We start from the raw sequence: 21,936 nt of genomic DNA, 5'->3' as shown, positions 1-21,936 counted from the left end.
GGTACTCTGGAACTGTAGTTGCAATTGGGAGCTTCTGTGTGGGTATGGGAATCCTACCTGGGTCCTCTGGAAGAGCAGCCAGTACTCTTAACTGCTGAGCCATCTTTTCAGCCCTGCCACCCCCTGTTACTACTTCTGTATTTTGAGATCTGATGCTTCATCATTGAGTTAGTTGTGTCTTGGTCGCCCCCATCCTAGCACTGCCCAGCACTGAGCATAGCTGCTGGTTTAACCAAGTGAATGTTCTCAGTCATTTAGTCTGCAGGTGGGGCAGAGCCTGCTGGTAGTTGACGTGTTGTCTTGGCTCTCTCTGTCTCTTCTGTTCCTCCTGGCCCCTCGGCAGTGGATGGTGAAGTCTCGGGTCATCAACGATCTCCAGGAGGCCTGCTGGGACATGGTATCCTCCATGGCTGGAGAAATCATCCTGCTATTGGATTCTGACAATGACGGCATCCGTACACATGCCATCAAGTTTGTGGAGGGCCTCATTGTCACCCTGTCACCGCGCATGGCTGATTCAGAGGTACCCCGACGCCAAGAACATGACATCAGTCTGGACCGAATCCCCCGAGATCACCCCTACATCCAGTACAGTGAGTGTTGCCGCCCTAGTGCCCCGTCCGCACTCACTGGCCCTTCTCACAGTCACCTTCGTAGCGCCTGCACTACGGGACGGTACACAAGCAGGAACTAGGCTGGAGATTTAAAAACACACACACAGGCCGGGCGATGGTGGCGCACGCCTTTAATCTCAGCACTCGGGAGGCAGAGGCAGGTGGATCTCTATGAGTTCGAGACCAGCCTGGTCTACAGAGCTAGTTCAAGGACAGGCTCCAAAACCACAGAGAAACCCTGTCTCCAAAAACCAAAAAAAAAAAAAAAAAAAAAAAAAAAAAAAACACACACACACACACAGACAGGCGGGGACACGGGTTATCCTTGAAACAAGAATGCCCTATTTATTGTGTTCCAGGGCAGCTTATATAGGGATCCTTAACTGATAGCCTCGCCCCAATCAAACCCACCAGAAACCACTCCCCTGCCATCAGGTCTCCTGCTCAGAGCAGCTGCAAACACAGGAAAACAAATTGTTTTACTTAGAGCAGCTGCAAGCATAACAAGTTGACAAGAAATTCAGGGTCTGGGGGTCCACAGCCCCCAACAACCTTCTTCCCTCCTGCCCCTTTTCTTATTTTGTTCCAGACAGGGCCTCATGCATCTCAGGTTAGCCTCCTGTAGTTGAAGGTCACCTTGAACTTCTGATCCTTTTAGCTGAACTTCCAAGTTTGGTGAGATTACAGGCCTGAGCTGCAGATGAATTGATGGAGTGCTTGCCTGGCATGGAGCCCAGAACTTTCCCCAGCCCTGCATACACTGGGCATGACATGCCTGAAAATCCTAACACTTGAGAGGTAGAGGCAGGAGAATCATGAGTTTGCGTCCAGCCCAAGCTACGAAATAAGATCCTGTCTAAAAACAAAAAAAAAATTGCTATACAGTGGCCCATGGTGCTGTTCCATGTGTTCTGCAGATCTGCATGGAATTTGCTTTACTTGTCTTCCTGTAATATGAACTCAGTGTGTTGACACAAAATGTGAAGTGTTGGCTTTGGAGGACACTGGAGCACCACCGACTGATCCTTCTTCTTCCCCTTTAGATGTCCTGTGGGAGGAAGGCAAGGCGGCCTTGGAGCAACTGTTGAAGTTCATGGTGCACCCTGCCATCTCCTCCATCAACCTGACCACAGCTCTGGGCTCCCTTGCCAACATCGCCCGCCAGAGACCCATGTTCATGTCCGAGGTGATCCAGGCATATGAGACTCTGCATGGTAGGTTGAGAGTCCCCCTCCCCATGTTATCCTGGCCAGGTTGCGGGTTCCTGAGGAGCTGTTGAGCTCTACATGCTCTCCTGCATGCTGGTCGGCACTGCAGCTCACCATGAACTCCATGTTAGATAGAAAGCTTTGGTGTGGGATAAAAACTGCTTCAAATGTGGCTTAGGATGCTGGGCCACAGCATCCTTTCTGACACTCCAGCCTCCCCCTGATCCCTCAGAGAAGGCTGCTGGTCACATTTTCCCATGTTTGTGCCTGAATAAAACTCTAGAAATCTGGAGTTGAAACATGAGTGGATGCTGGCCAGGGATCTAGTCTGTCCATCTCTAGCTCTTGTGTTGACTTAGTTTTCTGGATGCTGAAGCAGTAAAGATGGCCCCTATTCTGGCCACTTAGCAACAGAGAGAGAGCGCAACTCTTTCCCCATCATTCCAGCAAAAGTCAGGGCTGATACTCATTGTCTATGATTGGCTGAGCAGAGACTGTTAGCCAATCACAGTGGCCAGGGAAACGCAGTGTTCTCATTGGCTCCAGTCTCCTGCATACTTGGACAGAGGAGGGAGACAGGGTGGTTCCCTCAAAAGGGAATGAGAGTGGCACTGGCCAAGGAACCAATGGTAGATACCGTGCAGGCCGAGTTAGAGTCCTCTTTCTCTGTGGAGCAGGGGCAGCTTGCTCACCAAGGTGACTGAGACTCTGGCTAGTGGCAGGACGACTGGCCTGAGCTGTGGCAGCCGCTCAATCAGCAGCTTGTAGAGAAGGTGGCAGTCACAGCTCTCTCCAGGGGAGCACTGGACTGCAGATTGGAGACGGGGACCTGAGGCTTGAGTGCTACAGAGAAATGACTTAGGTTTTCTCACCATAAAGGACTAATATTGTAGAGGTCTCTTGGGCTTTCAGTCTCAGCTTGAAAGGGGGAGGCTACCAGTCCTTCTGCAAGCCTAGGAATTTCCCAGGGAACGGCAGCAAGAGTCCCTGTTTGGGGCTGAGAATTGAGCCTGGCAGACCACACAGTGATCTGTCCCCAGCATCGAGCTTCCACCTCTGTCCTTACAGCCAACCTGCCCCCAACACTGGCCAAGTCCCAGGTGAGCAGCGTGCGTAAAAACCTCAAGCTGCACTTGCTGAGTGTGCTCAAGCACCCTGCCTCCTTGGAGTTCCAGGCCCAGATCACCACCCTGCTGGTGGACCTGGGCACCCCCCAGGCAGAGATCGCCCGCAATATGCCCAGCAGCAAGGACTCCCGCAAACGGCCCCGGGATGATGCTGACTCCACGCTGAAGAAAATGAAACTGGGTGAGCTGGGTTAGCATAAGGCCTGGGCTTGTCTGAGGTGGCTTTGTTGCACTGTTAAAGTTGCATTGATACAGAGGACATTCCATAACATGATGATGTAAGTAAGCATAGCCAAGTAGAAAACTGTGGCATATAGAACATTTAATAAGTGTGAACTTGTGTTTCTAAGTAGAGACTTTTAGTCTAGGAGAAGATGACCTTGGTCTTTCTGCCACCAAGTCTGGACTGCTGGGATGATGGGTGTGGGGCCAGTTAGGATCCATTTAGATGGTACAGGAAGGAATGATGTGAGTCGTGAGAGTCGCCTTCATGTCTCCTTTCCTGTTTTGTATGTGTGTGGAAGGCTCTTCTCTCTCTCTCTCTCTCTCTCTCTCTCTCTCTCTCTCTCTCTCTATATATATATATATATATATATATATATATATATATATACACACACACACACACACAAAGATTAGATTTTCTTTCTGTGATTTTTCAAGTCAGGGCTTCTCTGTGTAGCCTGAGTGTCCTAGAACTCACTCTGTAGACCAAGCTGACCTTGAACTCACAGAGATCCACCTGGCTCTGCCTCCCTAATGCTGGGATTAAAGGAGTGTGCTTGGACTTTTCTTTTTTAATTTTGAAATTTTTAACATTTCTGGATTTTTTTTGGGGGGGTTGTTTGTTTGTTTGTTTGTTTTTGAGACAGTCTTACTTCCTCCACCTGCAGGTGTGTGTCACCATGCCAACTTTGAGGTGATTTCTGGAATATTAAACAATAGTGTTGACCATGACAGCCTCCCAGTACCAACATTTTAAAAATGTCATCTCTGTTAGTTTATAGAACATTTATGAAATTATTTAGGGGTTTTGTTTCATTTTTGTTATGGTCTCACTATGTAGTCCTGGCTGCCTTCAAACTCATAGAGATCCACCTGCCTCTGCTTCTGAAGTGCTGGGATTAAATATGTGTGTCAGTGTACAGAGCTATGAAATTCTTTTTCATATTCAAATGGAATTAATTCATTTCGTAAGGGCTGCTGTGGGGATCTAGCTACACCCTCCATTGCTCAGTGTTGTGCTCTATTAGGTTTCTATGGAGCACTTTCTTTTTTTTAAAAAATATTTATTTATTTATTATGTATACAATATTCTGTTTGTGTGCATGTCTGCTATGGAGTACTTTCTATGTGTGCATGTTGAAGTCTACAGCATCTGCTTTTTAATGGGGGGAGCACATGTACCATGTGTGTGTATGGAGGTCAAGGCACACCTTTGTGGAGTCTGTTCTTTCCTTCCTCCCTTATGTGAGTTCTGAGGATTGAGCTCATCTTTAGGTTTGTGCAGGAAGCATCTTTCCCTGCTGAGCCTGTCACTGACCTGTTCTTTTTACTATTTATTTTAACTTTTTCATTAGATTGGTTTTATTTTATGTGTGAGTGTTCTGCTTGCACACGTGTACATTTACTATGTGCATGTTTGGTGTCTTCAGAAGACAGGAGAGGGTAGCAAATTCCCTGGAACTGGCATTCCAGATGGTTTTTGAGCCACTGCTCAGGCATTAAGTTTAAGCTACTTCTGCGTCTGCACTGCATCTTTTTAGTGGTGGCCGCATCCTCTGTAATGTGATGGAAAGATTGACAGTTACATTTGTGGACATTTCATTTCTGTCCATGCTGTAGGACTGTCCTACACATCTAACCATAGAATACTCCCAAAGGAAGACACTGAAGTAAACAGTTTGTGCATTTAAAGTTTGTTTGAAGTCAGTTTTCTCCTTTTTTTTAAAAAAAAAAAAAGATTGATTGGTTGGGGTTTTTTTTTGTTGTTGTTGTTGTTGGTTTTTTGTTTGTTTATCGTTGTTTTTTTTTTTTGAGACAGGGTTTCTCTGTGTAGCCCTGGCTGTCCTGGAACTCACTCTGTAGAACAGGCTGGCCTTGAATTTAAAGATGTTCCTGCCTCTGCCTCCTGAGTGCTGGAATTAAGGGTGTGCACGACCATTGTGAAGTTGGTTAAGATTTATTTGTAATCATGTATGTTCATGTATGCCTGTGGGTGGGTGTAAGAGAGTAAGTGCAGTTGCCCACAACGGCTGAAAGAGGACTTTGGACCCTCTGCAGTTACAAGCATGTGTGAGCTGTGTGACATGGGTGATGGACACCAAATTTGGATCCTCTAGAAAAGCAAATGCTCTTAAGGGTTGAGCCATTTGTCCAGTTCCGTATGTCTCTAAACTTCTTGACAAGTTGCAGAAGCGCTACTTGAGGCTTCTATGTGCTGTTTATGGGTGTGGATCACACATTGCATTTGGCCCATATGTTTCTCACTTGCTCGCTAAGCTGATGTCGTGTCCATATCCATTAAGTTGTTCCCTACTGTGGAATGACAATCTTCTAGCAAGGCATGGTGGTACACACCTCTGATCCAGCACGTGGAGGTCGGAAGCAGGGGGGGGGTCATGAGTTCTGACCTGGTCTGAACTACATAGTAAATTTAGGCCAGCCTGAGCTGCATAAGACAGTGTCTCAGAAAGGGTGACTGGGTGGAGCTGGAGAGACAGCTCAGGGGTTAAGAGTGCTATCCACCCTTTCAGAGGACCTGGATTCAATTCCCAGTACTGACATGGCAGCCCATAAACCATCTGTTAGTCCAGTTCTAGGGGATCCGTCACCCTCTTCTTACCTCACATACACACACATGGTGCATAGATATACATACATGCAGGCAAATAGCCACACACATAAACTAAATTAACAACTCTTTTAAAAGATGAAGGAGAGGCCGGGCGGTGGTAGGGCATAATCCCAACACTCGAAGGCAAAGGCAGGTAGATCTCTGAGTTCAAGCCCAGCCTGGTCTACAGAGCAAGTTTCAGGACAGCTAGGGCTACACAGAGAAACCCTGTCTCAAAAAAAAGGTGAAGGAGAATGATGTCAGTGAAGGAACAGTAACAGCAATATTGTCTCCCACTGGGGCCACCTGCCCTAGTGACTGTAGTGTCCTGCATTCCATCCTCAGTATGGAATATATTAATGATTCCATCATCTTAGAGCCTAATGTGATCAACTAGAGGTTTTTGGATTTTTGCCAACCAAATGAGACCTGAAACCCAGGAAGAGGTGGGTGCCTGGGGCCCTATGACATTTTCTTGGCCATGGCAAACTGAGACTTAGGTCCTTGCCTGCTCTGTCTCCTTGCAGTGGTTTTCTAGAGGCAGGGCTACTCGGCTCCCTGAGCACAGGTCCTGCTGCAGTCTAGAGAGCCAGCCTCTTGTTTCCTTCTCAGAGCCCAACTTGGGAGAAGATGATGAAGACAAAGACTTGGAGCCTGGCCCATCAGGGACTTCGAAGGCCTCAGCCCAGATCTCAGGCCAGTCAGACACGGACATCACTGCTGAGTTCTTGCAGCCTCTCCTGACGCCTGACAATGTAGCCAATCTGGTGAGGAGGGTGAGGCCGTCCTAGGGATGGGAGTCCGGATCCCAGTTCTTTCCCTATCCATACTCTGCTGACCACCTCCTGGTAGCATCAACCAGGAGTCCCTCCTACCCTTGGCTGGGCCCCTTCTCTCACCCTTCCTCCTTCCAGAGGCCATTTATCCTCATTATCCCACTCCCCATCACTCTGTTCTTTGGGATGGGATACTCTCCCAAGTGAACTGCCTAGCAGGTCATTAGCTCCTCTGAAAGCTGAGATGAGGAGGGCAGGCCCAGTCCAGCCTCAGTTCCTGCTGCTTCTCACATGCTGCCCTAGGCTGAGCTTGCTAAGTGTCCCCTTCATGGGCATACCACAGGTTCTCATCAGCATGGTGTACCTGCCTGAGACCATGCCTGCCTCCTTCCAAGCCATCTACACCCCAGTGGAGTCAGCAGGCACCGAAGCCCAGATCAAGCACCTTGCTCGGCTCATGGCCACACAGATGACAGCTGCAGGACTGGGTCCTGGTGAGTCTTGTGCTGACCCAGCCAGGCCGTGGCACTGGACTCTTGTGGAGAAGCTGTGGAGATGGTCCTGTGCCATCTAACATATTAACTCCCATCATGGGTCCATCATGAGGCAGAGTGCTCAGTGTCCTGAGGCTCTGGGCTTTGAAATCCGACAGACTTGACGCTGAGGTCCAGACTGAGCCAGACTGACAGTGTCAGGTTACTGAGCCTGAGCCTTGGAGACTTTCCCTTATTTCATCAGTGTGCTTTTATTTGATGTGTGCCCTCAGAGACCAGAAGAGAGTGTCACATCTCTTGGAGATGGCGGTGTTGGGAGAAAAACGTAGGTCCTTTGCAAGAGCAGCAAGTGCTTTTCACCCCTGAGCTATTTACCCAGTCTGGGCTTTTGTCTTCTTTAAGACTGGGTCTTGTGGAACCCGTGCTAGCCTCTAACTTGCACCAGTTTTCCTGCCTGGTCTCCTGAGTGCTGGAATTACAGGTGTGGGCACACTCGGCGCCAGCTTGTTCTCTGAAGTACAAGTCATGAGCAGTACCACAAGCACAGCTCCAGTGCCCATCGGCTGTGAACTTCACAAAGCATGTTCTCTCTTTCCATCTCATGTGGGTCTGAAAGGCTGGACTCAGCTCCCCTTTACCCTCTGCGCCATTGCACCAGCCCTTGTTTCAGACCTTTCATGAGCATGGCTGCTGTCAGCAGGGGCTTATGCGTCTTTGGTGCGCTCAGATTTTCCTGAGCAGTGTGCTCCAAGGGGTGGGGAGTCATATGGCCTCTGCTGTTAAAGACTGTTTATCATGAGGATGCCCAAGTGGCACACACCTGTCATCCCAGGAAGTAGAAGCTGGAAGATCAGAGGTCATCCTTGGATGCATAGTGAGTTTGAGGACATCCTGGGGTACATGAGACCCTGACTCACAAACAAACTCCTAATGGGCTGGTACGGCAGCTCAGGGGTAAAAGTGTCTGTTGTCAAGCCCAGAACTTGAGTTTGATCCCCAGAACCTACATGATGGAAGGAGAGAATTCCACACCATACATGCAACCTGGTATATGCATATACATCCCCATACAAATAAATAAGATGTAATAAACATTTTAGAAAAAGAAGCTGGGGAGAGGAGGCTGGAGAGATGGCTCAGAGGTTAAGAGCATTGCCTGCTCTTCCAAAGGTCCTGAGTTCAATTCCCAGCAACCACATGGTGGCTCACAACCATCTGTAATAAGGTGTGGTGCCCTCTTCTGGCCTGTAGGCATACACACAGACAGAAGGTTGTATACATAATAAATAATAAATAAACAAACAAATAAAATAGAAAAAAAGCTGGGGAGATGGCTCAGTGGGTATGCTTATGTAAGCATGAGGACTCGTGTTCTGATTTCTAACATCCCCAGAAAAGCCAAGGTAGTGTGTACATGTAACCAGCACTGGATGAGGGCAGACACAGGCGGATCCTGGGGATCTTTCTGGCCAAGCAGTCTTGCTGAATCCAGATCTGGGTTCTGTGGGCGACCCTGTCTCAAAAAGTAATGTGTGGCTGGTTAGATAGATGATTCAGCTGGCAAAGGTGCCAGCTGCCAAACCTGATGACCTGAGTTTAATCTTTGGGACTCATTGAGAGAATCAACTCCACAGGATTGTACTCTGACCTCTGTACATACATACATATCATATGCACAATGCATAAATAAAATATAATAATTTAAATAATTTTTTTAAAAAAAGCCGGTCAGAGTAACACATATTTCTAACTTCGGCACTCAGGAGGTGAAGGCAGGCAAATCTCTTGAGTTTGAGGCCAGCCTGGTATACAGAGTGAGGCCAGGCCAGCCAAGGCTGCACAGTGATACCCTATCTTAATAAAAGTAGAGCTGGGTGGTGGTACACATACATTTAATCCCAGCACTTGGAAGACAGAGGCAGGTGGATCGCTGTGAGTTCTAGGATAGCCAGAGCTGTTGCACAGAAAAAGCCTGTCTCAAAAACAAGAAACACCTATCACTTTCACATGTGTACACAATCCAGCACACTAACACAAGGCACACGTGCACACATGTGTACACAATCCAGCACACTAACACAAGGCACATGTGCACACATGTGTACACAATCCAGCACACTAACACAAGGCACATGTGCACACACGTGTACACAATCCAGCACACTAACACAAGGCACATGTGCACACACGTGTACACAATCCAGCACACTAACACAAGGCACATGTGCACACGTGTACACAATCCAGCACACTAACACAAGGCACACATGCCACACGTGTACACAATCCACACTAACACAAGGCACACATGCACACACGTGTACACAATCCAGCACACTAACACAAGGCACACGTGCACACGTGTACACAATCCAGCACACTAACACAAGGCACACGTGCACACACGTGTACACAATCCAGCACACTAACACAAGGCACACGTGCACACACGTGTACACAATCCAGCATACTATCACAAGGCACATGTGCACACACGTGTACACAATCCAGCACACTAACACAAGGCACACGTGCACACATGTGTACACAATCCAGCACACTAACACAAGGCACATGTGCACACACGTGTACACAATCCAGCACACTAACACACAAGGCACACGTGCACACATATGCATATGCCACACGTAATAAACCTAAGAGTTTGCTTGTGACGTATCTCAACGACTGACATTGGCTGTGTCTCAGGAATGAAGTCTCTGGCTCGACCCTTGGGTCTTGGTGCTAGGTGGGCTGCACATGGTGGGTGTAGTGCATGCGCAGCACAGCCCAGGGCACAGGTGATGAGCTGAGGGTGCTATGGTTGCCTCCGTGCAGGTGTGGAGCAGACAAAACAGTGTAAGGAAGAGCCCAAGGAGGAGAAGGTGGTGAAGCCTGAGAGCGTTTTGATCAAGCGTCGTCTGTCAGTGCAGGGCCAGGCCATCTCTGTGGTGGGCTCTCTGAACACCATGTCCCCCTTGGAGGAGGAGGTACCCCAGGCCAAGAGGAGGCCGGAACCCATCATCCCTGTCACACAGCCACGGTGAGTCCTCTTCTAGTTGGAACGTGGGCCCCGTCCCATGAGTGTGCCCTGTTTGCAGGTGTGAGCGGAAGCAGACAGGGTTGGACCAGGTTCTCCCTCTGCTTCACAGTCTGTGCAGGAACCACCAAATTACCTCCTTATTCTGTCTCACCTTGGGAGAATGCGGTGCCTTTGTCATGGAGTCACTAGGTTAGAGAACTCTCAGGGCCACAAGTCATGGTGACAGTGAGGAAGTTACTATGGTTCCTAATGTGCAACAAGGACTCCTGGTCACCACCCTTTCTCCCTCATTCTTCCCATCACCTTTATCACAAATCCAGTCTCCACCCCACCCACACACAGTGAGTGTTCCCTGCTCCTTTGCGACCTCGCTCCCTCCCCATTCCATCATCCCCCACCCACCCACCCAGGATCTTTGTGCTTATTCTTCTCTTCTGAACCCCTTCCGGCCCCTCCTGTTCTCACAGGGAGACAGCCTACGTGGCAGAAACAGTAACAATTTCTTCCTCACACTGTCTTCCTGGTGTGCTGAGATCCACTCAGGGAATTCAGAGCTGGGGGCACCAGACAGACTGGTCTGCAGAAAGCATGCCAAGACACTCTTCTTGTCCCTGCCCTCATGTAGGCTGGCAGGCGCTGGTGGGCGCAAGAAGATCTTTCGTCTGAGTGACGTGCTAAAGCCCCTGACGGATGCCCAGGTGGAAGCCATGAAGCTGGGCGCTGTGAAGCGGATCCTGAGGGCTGAGAAGGCTGTAGCCTGCAGTGGGGCTGCCCAGGTGTGCCCCTCAGTTTAGCCCCAGCCCCTGGCTCCTCTATTCAAACCACTCCTCCTGGCTTGAATCCACCCCATGTAAAATCAGAGCAACAGCCTTCTAGACAATGGAGGCTTGTGGAATGGGGGACAGCTCTGCATGGGACTATCCTGCAGGGCTGGTTCTTACTGGCCACCCTTCTTAGCAGTGTTATATTCCAGACAGACCTGACTTCAAGTTTTTTTGCTTTGTTTTTTAAAATTTCATTAATTTATAAATGTGTGTTTGTCTGCATGCGTTTATATGCGCTGTGTGTCCTGGAGCCCACAGAGGCCACAAGAGGGCACCAGATTCCCTGGAACTGTGGATGCTGGAAACCAGACTCAAGTCCTCTGCCAGTGCTCTTAGCCATTAAGCCATCTCTCTAGCCTTTATTTTCTGGTTTGTTGTTGTTTTGTTTTGTTTTGTTTTGTTTGTTTTTAGTTTTTCAAGAAAGTTTCTTTCTGTAGTCTTTCTTGTGATTGTCACCCACATCCTGTTCATGGTTAAAGGTGACAAAAAGAATCTTCAAGGTCTTTTCCTATACACTGAAGTACCTAGTTACTCCTGGGAAATTGGAGTGGTTTGGAAATAGTTGGTAGTTTGTTTCTTCCTTGTCCACCGCTGTACATTGTGATAGTGCCGTGTTTATGTTTCGTGCTGCCTTCCTTGGTTGAACTATTGGTTGGTTGGTTGGTTCGTTGGTTGATTGATTTGGTTTTCTAGATAAGGTTTCTTTTCACCAGGCTGACCTTAACTTGGTGCTGGAATTATAGATGTTAGCCACTATATCTACTTTATATGGTTTTTCCCCTGGAGGTTCCTGAACCTGGCAGAAGAAGTGCAAGGCGTGACTGAAGCGTGCTGCATTGGCTCTGCCATACTGACGCAGTTGCTTACCTACCCCCAGGTGCGTATCAAGATCCTGGCCAGCCTCGTAACACAGTTCGACTCTGGCCTCAAGTCAGAGGTGCTGTCCTTCATCCTGGAAGATGTCCGGGGTCGCCTGGACCTGGCTTTCGCCTGGCTCTACCAGGAGTACAATGCCTACCTTGCAGCAGGGGCTTCAGGCACTCTGGACAAGTATGAGGACTGCCTCATCCGCCTGCTCTCTGGCCTGCAGGAGAAACCGGACCAGAAGGATGGGTGAGGGCTTGGCTATAAGCTCCATCTCCTCTCCTATGTTCCACTTCCCCTTTTTCCTCAATGCCACACAAACTTGTCCTCCCTATGTCCCTGTCTTTCTTTTTCCAGTTCCTACAGAAGCCTTTGCAGACCATGCTGTTGTAGGTGGGAGGGAGGACTTGGGTCAAGTTCATCGGGGTCATTCCCAACTCTGCTACTTGGTCTGAGTGGCCTGTCACTCTGTTTCCCATCTGTACTAACAGTTCCCAGAGATGGGACAGTGGCTTGGTGGTAGAGTATCTCCCTAGCACACCAGAAACCCTGGGTTCCATCCCTAGTTGTAGCGAAAGAAAGCCTCAGAGAGGGAACATCTCCGCCCCAGATGCCAGTCTGAAGTGCTGGACCCAGGGGCTAAAGAAGCTGTGTGGTGCATATTGCCCCTGAGATGCAGGCTGCCTTGCTACACACTTCTCCAGCAAGACCCGCGTCTTTCTTGGGCAGGGTCTTCACCAAGGTGGTTTTGGAGGCCCCACTGATCACCGAGAGTGCTTTGGAGGTGATACGGAAGTATTGTGAGGATGAGGTAAGCATCCTCTGAAGACCTGTGTTGTAGACTTGGAGGCAAGGGTGGCATGAGGATCCAGTCCTGGAGACTTGCTTTGAGAGATGGAGGGGAGGCAAGAGTAAGAGGGCACAGCAGGCTGAGCATTGCCTCCATCTGCAGAGTCGCGCCTACCTGGGCATGTCGACACTTGGAGACCTGATCTTCAAGCGACCTTCTCGCCAGTTCCAGTACCTGCATGTCCTCCTTGACCTCAGCTCTCATGAGAAGGACAGGGTGAGCTTATGCCCATACCCAGCCAGCCTGGCATTCCTTTTCCTCAAAACTCTTTTCCATTTACCATGGTGTGACATCACCATGGAGTCAGGGGTGCTATCCTGACCCTGACTGTGCACATGCTGTTCACTCTCTTCTCATGTCGATGGACTGTAACTGCAGCCTGAGGCAGCAGGCAGTAGAGGAACCCATGTGACACAGGCAGTGTGATGTCACAGTATACAGTGCCCAGGCACCCACCTGTGTAGACAAGAGATGGGGGTCAGGAAGCTTCCTGAAGGAGGAAATGTGTGATAACCATAACACAGTAGCTATGCTCTGGATGAGAAGTGCTAAAGACGAGAAGGGACTGGACCTGTCTGTACTGTAGTGTGTCACCAACCTCCCTGGTGGTGCATGAGCAGTCAGCGCACTGTTAGCATAGCACCTCTGGCCCTGTGCTGCCATTTGGTACAAACAGTGCTGAGACCAGACCCTGATCTTGTGGCTCCCAGCAGATGCTGTCTGAGTGAAATGAAGCTTGGTCAGTGACATGTCTTCCAGGCAGTGGGCTGCCTGTCCTGCCAAGTTCCAAAGCCAAGTCCAGTTGGCAGGGAGAGTCACTGTTGAGGAATTAGGAGAGTGAGCGGAGCAGGGAGCAGCAGGATGAGAAGTGAGACACTGGCAGGCTGAGCTACACTCACTGCTCTCTGGGGCCTCAGGCTGGGCGTGTTTCATAGCCGTGCAGCCCCATCTCCATGCTCCCACTCCGTCCATCTTGCCCATTTTCCCTCAGGTGCGCTCCCAGGCCCTACTCTTCATTAAGCGCATGTATGAGAAGGAACAGCTTCGAGAGTATGTGGAAAAATTCGCCCTCAACTACCTGCAGCTCCTGGTGCACCCCAACCCGCCCTCAGTGCTCTTCGGAGCTGACAAGGACACAGGTTTGATGCAGTTTCATCTGATTTGTGTGGCGCTCCACCCAGCCTACTAGAATGGCTGCTGGATAGTAGACAGACAGACAGGACCGCAGGACGAGAAAGCCGAGGACCAGGAGAGCAGCCTGTGGGTTCCAGGGCTACCTCAGGCCAAGTCCTATAGCGTACATAGTCCCAGATCCTGCCAAAATACAGATAGAAGGTCCTGCAGGGATGTGGAAAGCCCTCCCAGGAGAGATGTGAGCCTGGGGAGGATATGTGAGCAGAAGTGGTGATTCCCACAAAGGAGGTGGTGGCACAAAGGGTTAACAATGAGGGTCTTTCTACCAACTGTAAGTAGGGACCAGTGTGGAGGGTGACTGAGTTGCCAAATGGGCTGCCCTTGTAGTCCCTGACAGCCAGCCAGTGTAAGGACATTTATGATGAGGTCATAGTTGTGACAGGACTAGAAGAGAGAGGGTTAAATTTGCACTGTAGAATGACCTTCTAGCTGCCTTGGGGCTTGATGGTTGGAGGGGGTCCTACTCTTTCTCCACCTGTTCCCCCTTCGCACTGACTTCACTGAGAAGGCTCAGACACTGGGGGCAGGGCTTTGGGAAGGAAGTAGAGGCCTCTATTGATGCATGGCCCTGTCCTGTCAGAGGTGGCCGCGCCCTGGACCGAGGAGACAGTGAAGCAGTGTCTTTATCTCTATCTGGCTCTCCTGCCTCAGAACCACAAGCTGATCCACGAGCTGGCAGCCGTGTACACTGAGGCCATCGCCGACATCAAGCGGACAGTGCTGAGGGTCATTGAGCAGCCGGTGAGGCTCCTGAGCCCACCTGGGCAAGGCTGGAGCCCCCAACTCCAGCTGCTCCTTGGGTGTCTACCTCAGTAGACACAAAGGCTGTCTTCTGGATTCGTGGCTTTGGCTTATGGGTGGTGCTTATGTCTGTCTTCAACTCATGAGAAGGCATAGAGTGGCTCAGAGATAGAGCCTGCAGTGGGGCACACCTGGATTCATTCATATTCTGCCCTTGTGCTTCTCACTGTGCCCTGACATGAGGGTGCAGGCCAGTCCCCAAGCATGCCATATTAGCATCTGAGCTATTGGGTACTGTTGCCGTTTCAACTGGCCTTCCCCTTGCTGTTAACCAGGGGCCACTTTATGAAAAGCAGTTCACATGGTTGCCTTCTTCGTTCCTGGACTCAGAACCCTTTGTTCTGTGTGTCAGCTCTACCCCAGCTTTGCTTTGTTATTTGAGCAGGTCTCATTTTCTAGGGATCCTCCTGCCTCAACCTCCTAAGCGCTGGGGTTACAGGTGTACACAACCCTGTTCTTGTGATATTTTTAGTATGGAAATCACCGGGTAGAAATGGGGCGAGAAGGGCGGTGAGGCTCTTCCTAAGGTGCTGTAGCCCAGTGCTGAGAAAAAGAAGTAACTGCTAGGCAGCTCTGGGGTTGAGTGCCTTAGTGTCCTTAGTGCCTAGAGGTGAGGATGCCAAAGGCATCCATCGCTGCAGCAGCTACCACAGTCTACCTCAGCTGGGTGTTATCCAGCCAAGCTGGGATCACAGGTTGCAGGAAGGTAGTCAGGGACCAGGAAAACCTCCCTAGGCATTGCCATAGAGGTTGGGTCACTGACCTGGCAGAGAGGACACCACCACACAGATCAAGGCTACCACTAGGAGAGACCCGGAGCCCAGTGACCTTAACCACCCCAGCTTTTGCAACCTCCTCGAATGCTCACTGTAACCTGGTCTTGCTGACCTCTGCATCTAGATCCGAGGGATGGGCATGAACTCACCAGAGCTGCTACTGCTAGTGGAAAACTGTCCCAAGGGGGCAGAGACGCTGGTCACCCGCTGCCTGCACAGCCTTACGGACAAAGGTGCCTGGGATCCTGCCTTCTACCTTCCCTCCCACCCATTCTTCCCCTGCAAGAGCTGGAGCTGCTAAGTCCCCAAATGACTTTGCCCCTGTGAATTTCTCCCGTCCTTTGGCCTCTGTAGAGAAAAAGCCATGTGAGCAGCATTTAGGAAGGGAGAATCTGGGGATCCAGCTCTGGAATTGCAGTGTCCCTCCCCATGCCCACGAAGCCCTCCTCCCATATGCTTACCTCCTCTGTCCCCTCCTTATCACCCCAACTCTGTTTTCTTTGCCTTCCTGAAGTACCGCCGTCCCCAGAGCTGGTGAAGCGGGTCCGAGACCTGTACCACAAGCGGCTGCCTGATGTGCGCTTCCTCATCCCTGTGCTCAATGGGCTGGAGAAGGTAGGGCAGGAGTGGGATGGTGGCCAGCTTGCTTCCATGGTGCTGGGCCAGAGGCTTGTGGGAGCAGTGAGGCGCCCATCTTGCCCCTGTGGAAAGTAGTTGGACACCATGTCCCCAGCCTCCTCAGGCAGTGCTCAGGCGTCACAGTCACAGGGCATCTTACTGTGTGTGTCTGCATGCTTGTGAGCGTGAGTGTGCACACACCACTGTCCTGGCCTATGGAAAACTCCCCAGCAACAGCAGGGTCTCCACAAGGTTGTGCCCCTAGTGAGTTTTGGGGCTAAGGATACCCCATCCCCATGTAGACAGAAATGAGGATGACACTGTCCAGCAGAGTTAGGCAGCAGCTTTGGGGAGACAGGGAACATGTGTTATGTGTTACGTGTTTGGAGGCCTCACTAGGATGAGTAGGTGAATAGTGGGGCCCTTCTAACTCATCCTCCTGCTCCTCTCCCCACCACTTCTGCCTTAGAAAGAGGTGATCCAGGCCCTGCCCAAGCTCATCAAACTCAACCCCATTGTGGTGAAGGAGGTCTTCAACCGCCTGCTGGGCACCCAGCACGGTAGGTGCCCTCCCTCCTAGCCAACCCTCAGTTTACCTCCTCGCTACACAGGGGTCATGTGGGGAGGGTCCAGGAACTGTTGTCCCTGCCAGTTCCTTCTGCCATCCTAGCCCCCAGGAGGCATTTTGTCCACTGTGGTGAGAAATGAAAGAATTCTGAGGAGGGAAAAATAGCCTGTGATGTGGACAAGTTCCTCATCTGGTCCCCGCGGCCACAGTTGGGGCACAGTGGGAGGCGATGTGACTCCTGAGGAGGCTGTCTCTGTGAACTGCCTTTTTCCACTCTTTGCTCCAACCGCAGAAGGTTGAAGCCACTTAGCATTTAGTGAGACCCTGGCCCTGCCCTACCCTGCCCTGCCCTCTAACTGCCCATGGTCATGTGCTATGTGGAGTCAGTACTAGGATGGCTGGGCCCAATCCTGCCTTCAGGGTTCATAACCCAGTGGGAACAATTAGACCACAGCAAGGCATCTCCCACAAGGCGGGAGGCGGAGAGTGCTGAAGACTTATGGCCACCTCATGCAGTCTCACCCTCTGTCACCCAGCCCTCACAAAGCAGAGGGTGTCTTATCTGTATTTAGTATTCCTCAAGTCTGAGCTGAGACCCACCTCTGTACTATCTCCCTTCCCTATTGCCATCCATTGCAGGTGAAGGGAACTCAGCCTTGTCCCCCCTCAATCCGGGAGAGCTGCTGATTGCACTGCACAACATTGACTCTGTGAAGTGTGACATGAAATCCATCATCAAAGGTGAGACGCCCTGTCCCTACATGGCCCAGCTCCCATGGACTTGGGGCGGGGCCTCAGTCCCTGCATGACTCCACTGGATTGAAGATATCACCCACTGCTGTGCCTACCCCATCTTGGCCTTGGCATCAGTGTGGGCTGTCCCTTCCACCCTACCCTAAGGAACTCAAGGAAGCGGAGCCCATGGAGCAAGCCAGAGGCTCAAGGGCCTCTGTTAGCATGAGCAGAAGCCAGGCCTGAGTTGAGGCAACAGAGGACCCCCACAGCGGGGGCTTGGTGACAGTCTGGCAGGCCCCTCTGCCCTGGCTGTTCAGCATCCCTCTGAGCCAGGCTCTCCCTTCGTGCCATTAGCCCACTCCTGGCACTCATGAGGCTCTTGGTAAGTATGGTGTAAATTAGGGCCCAGTGTTCACAGAAGCTAGCTGTGTAACACAGCCTGAGCCCGACTGGACCCCAACCCAGCCTCCCCTGCGAAGACACCCCATTTTCCTTTCTTCCCTTCCCCAGAGATTTCTGGGCCAGCATCAGCTCTGTCCTAGCATGGGGCCCTTCCTGTCACCCTGTCTTCCAACCTCTGCTCACTTTTACTTGGGCCTCTCTCTGTCCCTCCACGTTTCCTGTTCTGGGTGAAGTAGCTTCTCCAGGGACTGCTTTTCTTCCTCAACAGTCCTAACGGGATGGGCCTGTGAAGACAGGACAGAGGAGGCTGCAGGCCCAGGGGAAGGGTTCAGGGACAGGTCTCAAAAGTTGTGGTCCAGGGTTGTGGACTTTGGACACACACACACACACACATTTTCTTTGACCTTTTACCATGCTGGGAGTGGACCGGGAGCTTCAGGTGTGCCAGGCAAGTGCTCTGCCAAACCCTCACTTTAGGTGCAATGGGAGCAATCCTGCTTCTGTGCAGAAATTGGAGACACACGCACATGCACACACAGCCATCTGGGATCCAGTCACAGAGGGAAGAAAGGGGCCTGACAAAAGCTACACAGGTGGCTAGTAGACAGGGGTCTACCTTGTACAGTACAATCCCCTTTTTGGCTTGCTGGGCCCCAGCTTCCCACAGCCCTCACTACATCTCATCTGTCTGCTCCTGTGAAATCCTCCCCTCCCAACACAGTGCAGGGTACACGGTTGGGACACTGACGTCCTAATCCAGCCTAGCTGGGACTCGGGAAGGATGTGCTGAAGTGGGTCCATCCAGAGCAGGACCCACAGGGATGAGGTGATAGTGAGCTGAACCTGGTCAGAGCTAGGACCAAGTAGAGCTTCCAGGTGAGAGAGAAACTGGCCTTGGCCTCATGCAGCCCTCTAGGATGGAGGACACTTTGGGCTGCCGAGTAGAAAGAGTGAGAGGCTGAGCGGGAAGCACAAGAAGAGACTGGGCCCCTTTGGGTAGCACTGGGGCACGTCTGCATAGAGGAGCAGACCCCTCCTCAGGTTCTGGCAGGCCTCTCTCTTCTGCCTTGCCGCCTGTGCATCTTCTACAGTGTCCACTCCTCTCTCTTAGGGCTTCCTCCTTACAGGACCACCCTCCCCTCTGTTGGCCTCTCAGATTTGTGGGGTGGGGGAACCCTTTCTTCTGGCTCAATAAAGACTTCCTGGTTGACACATTCACATGGCCAGTGGTGTTTGGGGAAGGACTTCAGAGGCAGCTCCTGGGATCACCTATTAGCCCGGTTGGCCCTGATGTTGCCACCCACTCCAGGAGCTAGACCCCAAGCAAGGTCTGCTCCGTGCTTTTCAGTGTGGCATCTTCCCACATCCTGTGGGCGCTGGCTACTCAGTTGGGTCCTCATCTTGGGTTGAGCCCTCACCACTCTCTTCCTGCTCCCTTCGCAGTTTTTCTCCTAAGTGTCCCTTGTCATATCTGCCCTGCCCCATCACAGACTCTAATCTCTTTGGTCAGCCTTCTGGCAGAGACCAAACTTTTTTCTGTAGATGCCAGGGTGTCAGCAGTTCTTGCCCCTCCCCTTGGTGGGTTATAGCCAGCCTTCTTAGGCTATGACAGGCCCCAGGGCTCAGGCTCTGGAGTATGCTCTCTACCCCACTCCCCAGGGCTGCCCTCAGGGAGGAGGCTGAATCTCCCAGTTGGGGCGCCACAGGGTATCTAGGGGTTGGACACACCTACCTATATCTTCTGGGGACAGGACCGTTGAGCATCCTCATAAAGGGTCTTTTGCGGTAGGGATGGAGAAGCTATGTGGGGTGGGGTTTCCACTTAACGGGGAACATCCAGGCAGAGAGGACAGGCCCACTCTCCGCCTCCTCACAGCCACCAACCTGTGCTTTGCGGAGCGGAATGTGTACACATCGGAGGTGCTAGCTGTGGTGATGCAGCAGCTGATGGAGCAAAGCCCCCTGCCCATGCTGCTCATGCGGACCGTCATCCAGTCCCTGACCATGTACCCCCGCCTGGGGGGCTTCGTCATGAACATCCTGGCCCGACTCATCATGAAGCAGGTAACCTGCCCTGGCCCGAGGCCACAGTGGGGCAAGTCTCAGCTGCCTGGGGAGCAGGATCCTGTCTCTGGATCACCTACCCTGCCTCTTGCAGTGTTCCCTCAACTTCTTCCAACTGACTACAGGGTGACCAATGAAAACAGGGATTAGAGAAATGTGGGTGTCTCCCTTTACCGTACCCCTAGGCCCTGTGGGGCACATAGCTCAACTGAAAGCATCCCGTCTCTATAGAGACCACAATGGGGGGGGGGGGGGAGTTGTTTTAGTGAGAGTCTTACTTTATAGTCCAGAATAACCAAGAACTCAAATTTGTGATCCTCTTCCATCAGTCTTCCAAGTGCTGGGATTCAAGCATACAGCACCACCAACTTTTAGAACTACTCTGTGGAGATAATCAAGTTCCATCCTCCGTCCCAAAGCTGGGTTCTGTTCACAGGCTGTCCTGTGCAGCATCCACCTAAGGTCCCTGCACTTCCACCCTATTAAGTGTGACGGCACCAGCTAGAGGTGGCTGAGAGGACAGCATGAGGTGGTGCTGTCCTAGCACTTGGTACTGTGCTGGCCTAGGCATTGGGGGTGGGGTACCCCCTTTCACTGGGTTATGTCCTAGTACAGTTTCCTAGGTGAGAAAGGCATTCCTGGGCAGGTGGCTGTATGAAGCCTGGAGTATGCTGTCAGGTGGTGGCGCGTGGGCTCTCAGCCATGGCAGTGTCTGCGGGAAGGAGGTGGCTGTTTGGGCTTTTGCCTAATGGTCCCCTCCCACCTCACAGGTGTGGAAGTACCCCAAGGTATGGGAGGGCTTCATCAAGTGCTGCCAGCGCACCAAGCCGCAGAGCTTCCAGGTCATCCTGCAGCTACCTCCGCAGCAGCTTAGCGCGGTCTTTGACAAGTGCCCTGAACTCCGGGAGCCGCTGCTGGCCCACGTGCGCTCCTTCACTCCCCACCAGGTACCTGGGCGGCGGAGTGGAGCCAAGCGAGCAGAAGGGTTTGAGTTATGGGTTACAGGATGCTGAGAGGTGCCTTTGGCCAGAGCTCTCTACAGCTCCGGTCCTGGCCTTCCCTTTACCTAGCAAGCACACATCCCCAACTCCATCATGACCATCCTGGAGGCAAGCGGCAAGCAGGAACCCGAAGTCAAGGAAGCACCTGCAGGGCCCCTGGAAGAGGTGAGGGCAGTGTGGCCCACCTGCCTGTGTCTCTCACCCCAAGAGGCCCAGTTCTTAAGCCCACAGTCTCTCAAGATTGTATTCCTGGTAAAGGGGAATAGCCACCCCACACCCCACCCCCATGTCCAGATGGAGAAACTGCAGTGCTTTCTGAAGTTGGTGGTCTCTGTCTCCTCCATCCTGGGAGTTGGGGGACCGGCCTCTCTCCCTGAGCTGAGTACCCCTCCAACTCCAGGATGACCTAGAGCCCTTGGCTCTGGCTCTGGGCCCAGCCCCGGCCCCTGCTCCGCGGCCCCCTCAGGACCTCATCGGCCTGCGATTGGCTCAGGAGAAGGCCCTGAAGCGGCAGCTGGAGGAAGAGCAGAAGCTGAAGCCCACAGGTGTAGGAGCACCTGCTGCCTCGGCATCTTCCATGCCCGCGGTGGTGCCGGCAGCCCGAACTGGTCCCACCCCTACTGAGGAGGCCATGGAATACCGGGAGGAGGGTCCTGAATGCGAGACCCCGGCCATCTTCATCAGCATGGACGACGACTCAGGGCTGGCCGAAACTACGCTCTTGGACTCTAGTCTTGAGGGTCCCCTGCCTAAGGTAGGGGGACAGCTAGAGCTGCAGAGGGAGGCTGGAGCAGAGAGAGCCCCGGGTATGGGACTAACGGTGCAACCGGCTCTTGACCCGCTGCCTCTTGCCTTCTCCCGCCACCAGGAGGCAGCAGCAGTCGGACCGAGCTCCAAGGATGAGCGAAGCCCCCAGAGCCTCAACCACGCAGTGGAGGAATCCCTGACGACCTCCAGCCCAGAGGCCAGGGAAACCGAGAGCAAGGGGAACAGCTGACAGCTGCGGGGGCTTGGGGGGAGGGACGGGGTGGGCCACCTAGAGCTTTGCCTTAACACAAATAAAGGAGGTGCCGCATGGCTGCTGTGTCTGTCCTCTTTGCAGCAGACTACAAACTGAAGTCGGAGCAGTGCTAGACTGCGC

At 52.0% G+C, this 21,936-nt stretch overlaps 1 protein-coding gene across 2 annotated transcripts in view; it reads left to right on the top strand.

Annotated features, from left to right (window-relative positions):
- The window catches only part of Sympk (symplekin scaffold protein), a 34,571-nt gene extending 12,694 nt beyond the window's left edge, over positions 1 to 21,877 (top strand). The window contains exons 7-27 of one of the 2 annotated variants that reach the window (XM_075990264.1): positions 344 to 593; positions 1,658 to 1,828; positions 2,891 to 3,130; positions 6,398 to 6,552; positions 6,905 to 7,055; positions 9,894 to 10,098; positions 10,724 to 10,874; positions 11,800 to 12,035; positions 12,516 to 12,597; positions 12,739 to 12,852; positions 13,628 to 13,775; positions 14,411 to 14,571; positions 15,532 to 15,640; positions 15,922 to 16,022; positions 16,495 to 16,585; positions 17,233 to 17,334; positions 19,607 to 19,794; positions 20,565 to 20,741; positions 20,865 to 20,960; positions 21,196 to 21,549; positions 21,664 to 21,877. In XM_075990264.1, the coding sequence (XP_075846379.1) occupies positions 344 to 593; positions 1,658 to 1,828; positions 2,891 to 3,130; positions 6,398 to 6,552; positions 6,905 to 7,055; positions 9,894 to 10,098; positions 10,724 to 10,874; positions 11,800 to 12,035; positions 12,516 to 12,597; positions 12,739 to 12,852; positions 13,628 to 13,775; positions 14,411 to 14,571; positions 15,532 to 15,640; positions 15,922 to 16,022; positions 16,495 to 16,585; positions 17,233 to 17,334; positions 19,607 to 19,794; positions 20,565 to 20,741; positions 20,865 to 20,960; positions 21,196 to 21,549; positions 21,664 to 21,792 (3,411 nt within the window). In that variant the 3' untranslated portion in view covers positions 21,793 to 21,877. Of the gene's footprint in view, positions 1 to 343; positions 594 to 1,657; positions 1,829 to 2,890; positions 3,131 to 6,397; positions 6,553 to 6,904; positions 7,056 to 9,893; positions 10,099 to 10,723; positions 10,875 to 11,799; positions 12,036 to 12,515; positions 12,598 to 12,738; positions 12,853 to 13,627; positions 13,776 to 14,410; positions 14,572 to 15,531; positions 15,641 to 15,921; positions 16,023 to 16,494; positions 16,586 to 17,232; positions 17,335 to 17,493; positions 18,945 to 19,606; positions 19,795 to 20,564; positions 20,742 to 20,864; positions 20,961 to 21,195; positions 21,550 to 21,663 lie in introns of those variants that run through there. The other variant, XM_075990273.1, reaches the window with a different exon arrangement.
- The last annotated feature ends 59 nt before the right edge of the window (positions 21,878 to 21,936 follow it).

This window comes from Microtus pennsylvanicus, chromosome 1 (genome assembly GCF_037038515.1).
Source record: "Microtus pennsylvanicus isolate mMicPen1 chromosome 1, mMicPen1.hap1, whole genome shotgun sequence".
NCBI lineage: Eukaryota > Metazoa > Chordata > Mammalia > Rodentia > Cricetidae > Microtus > Microtus pennsylvanicus.
The sequence above is the reverse complement of the archived record's forward strand: the minus strand, read 5'-3'. Positions and strand labels throughout refer to the sequence as shown.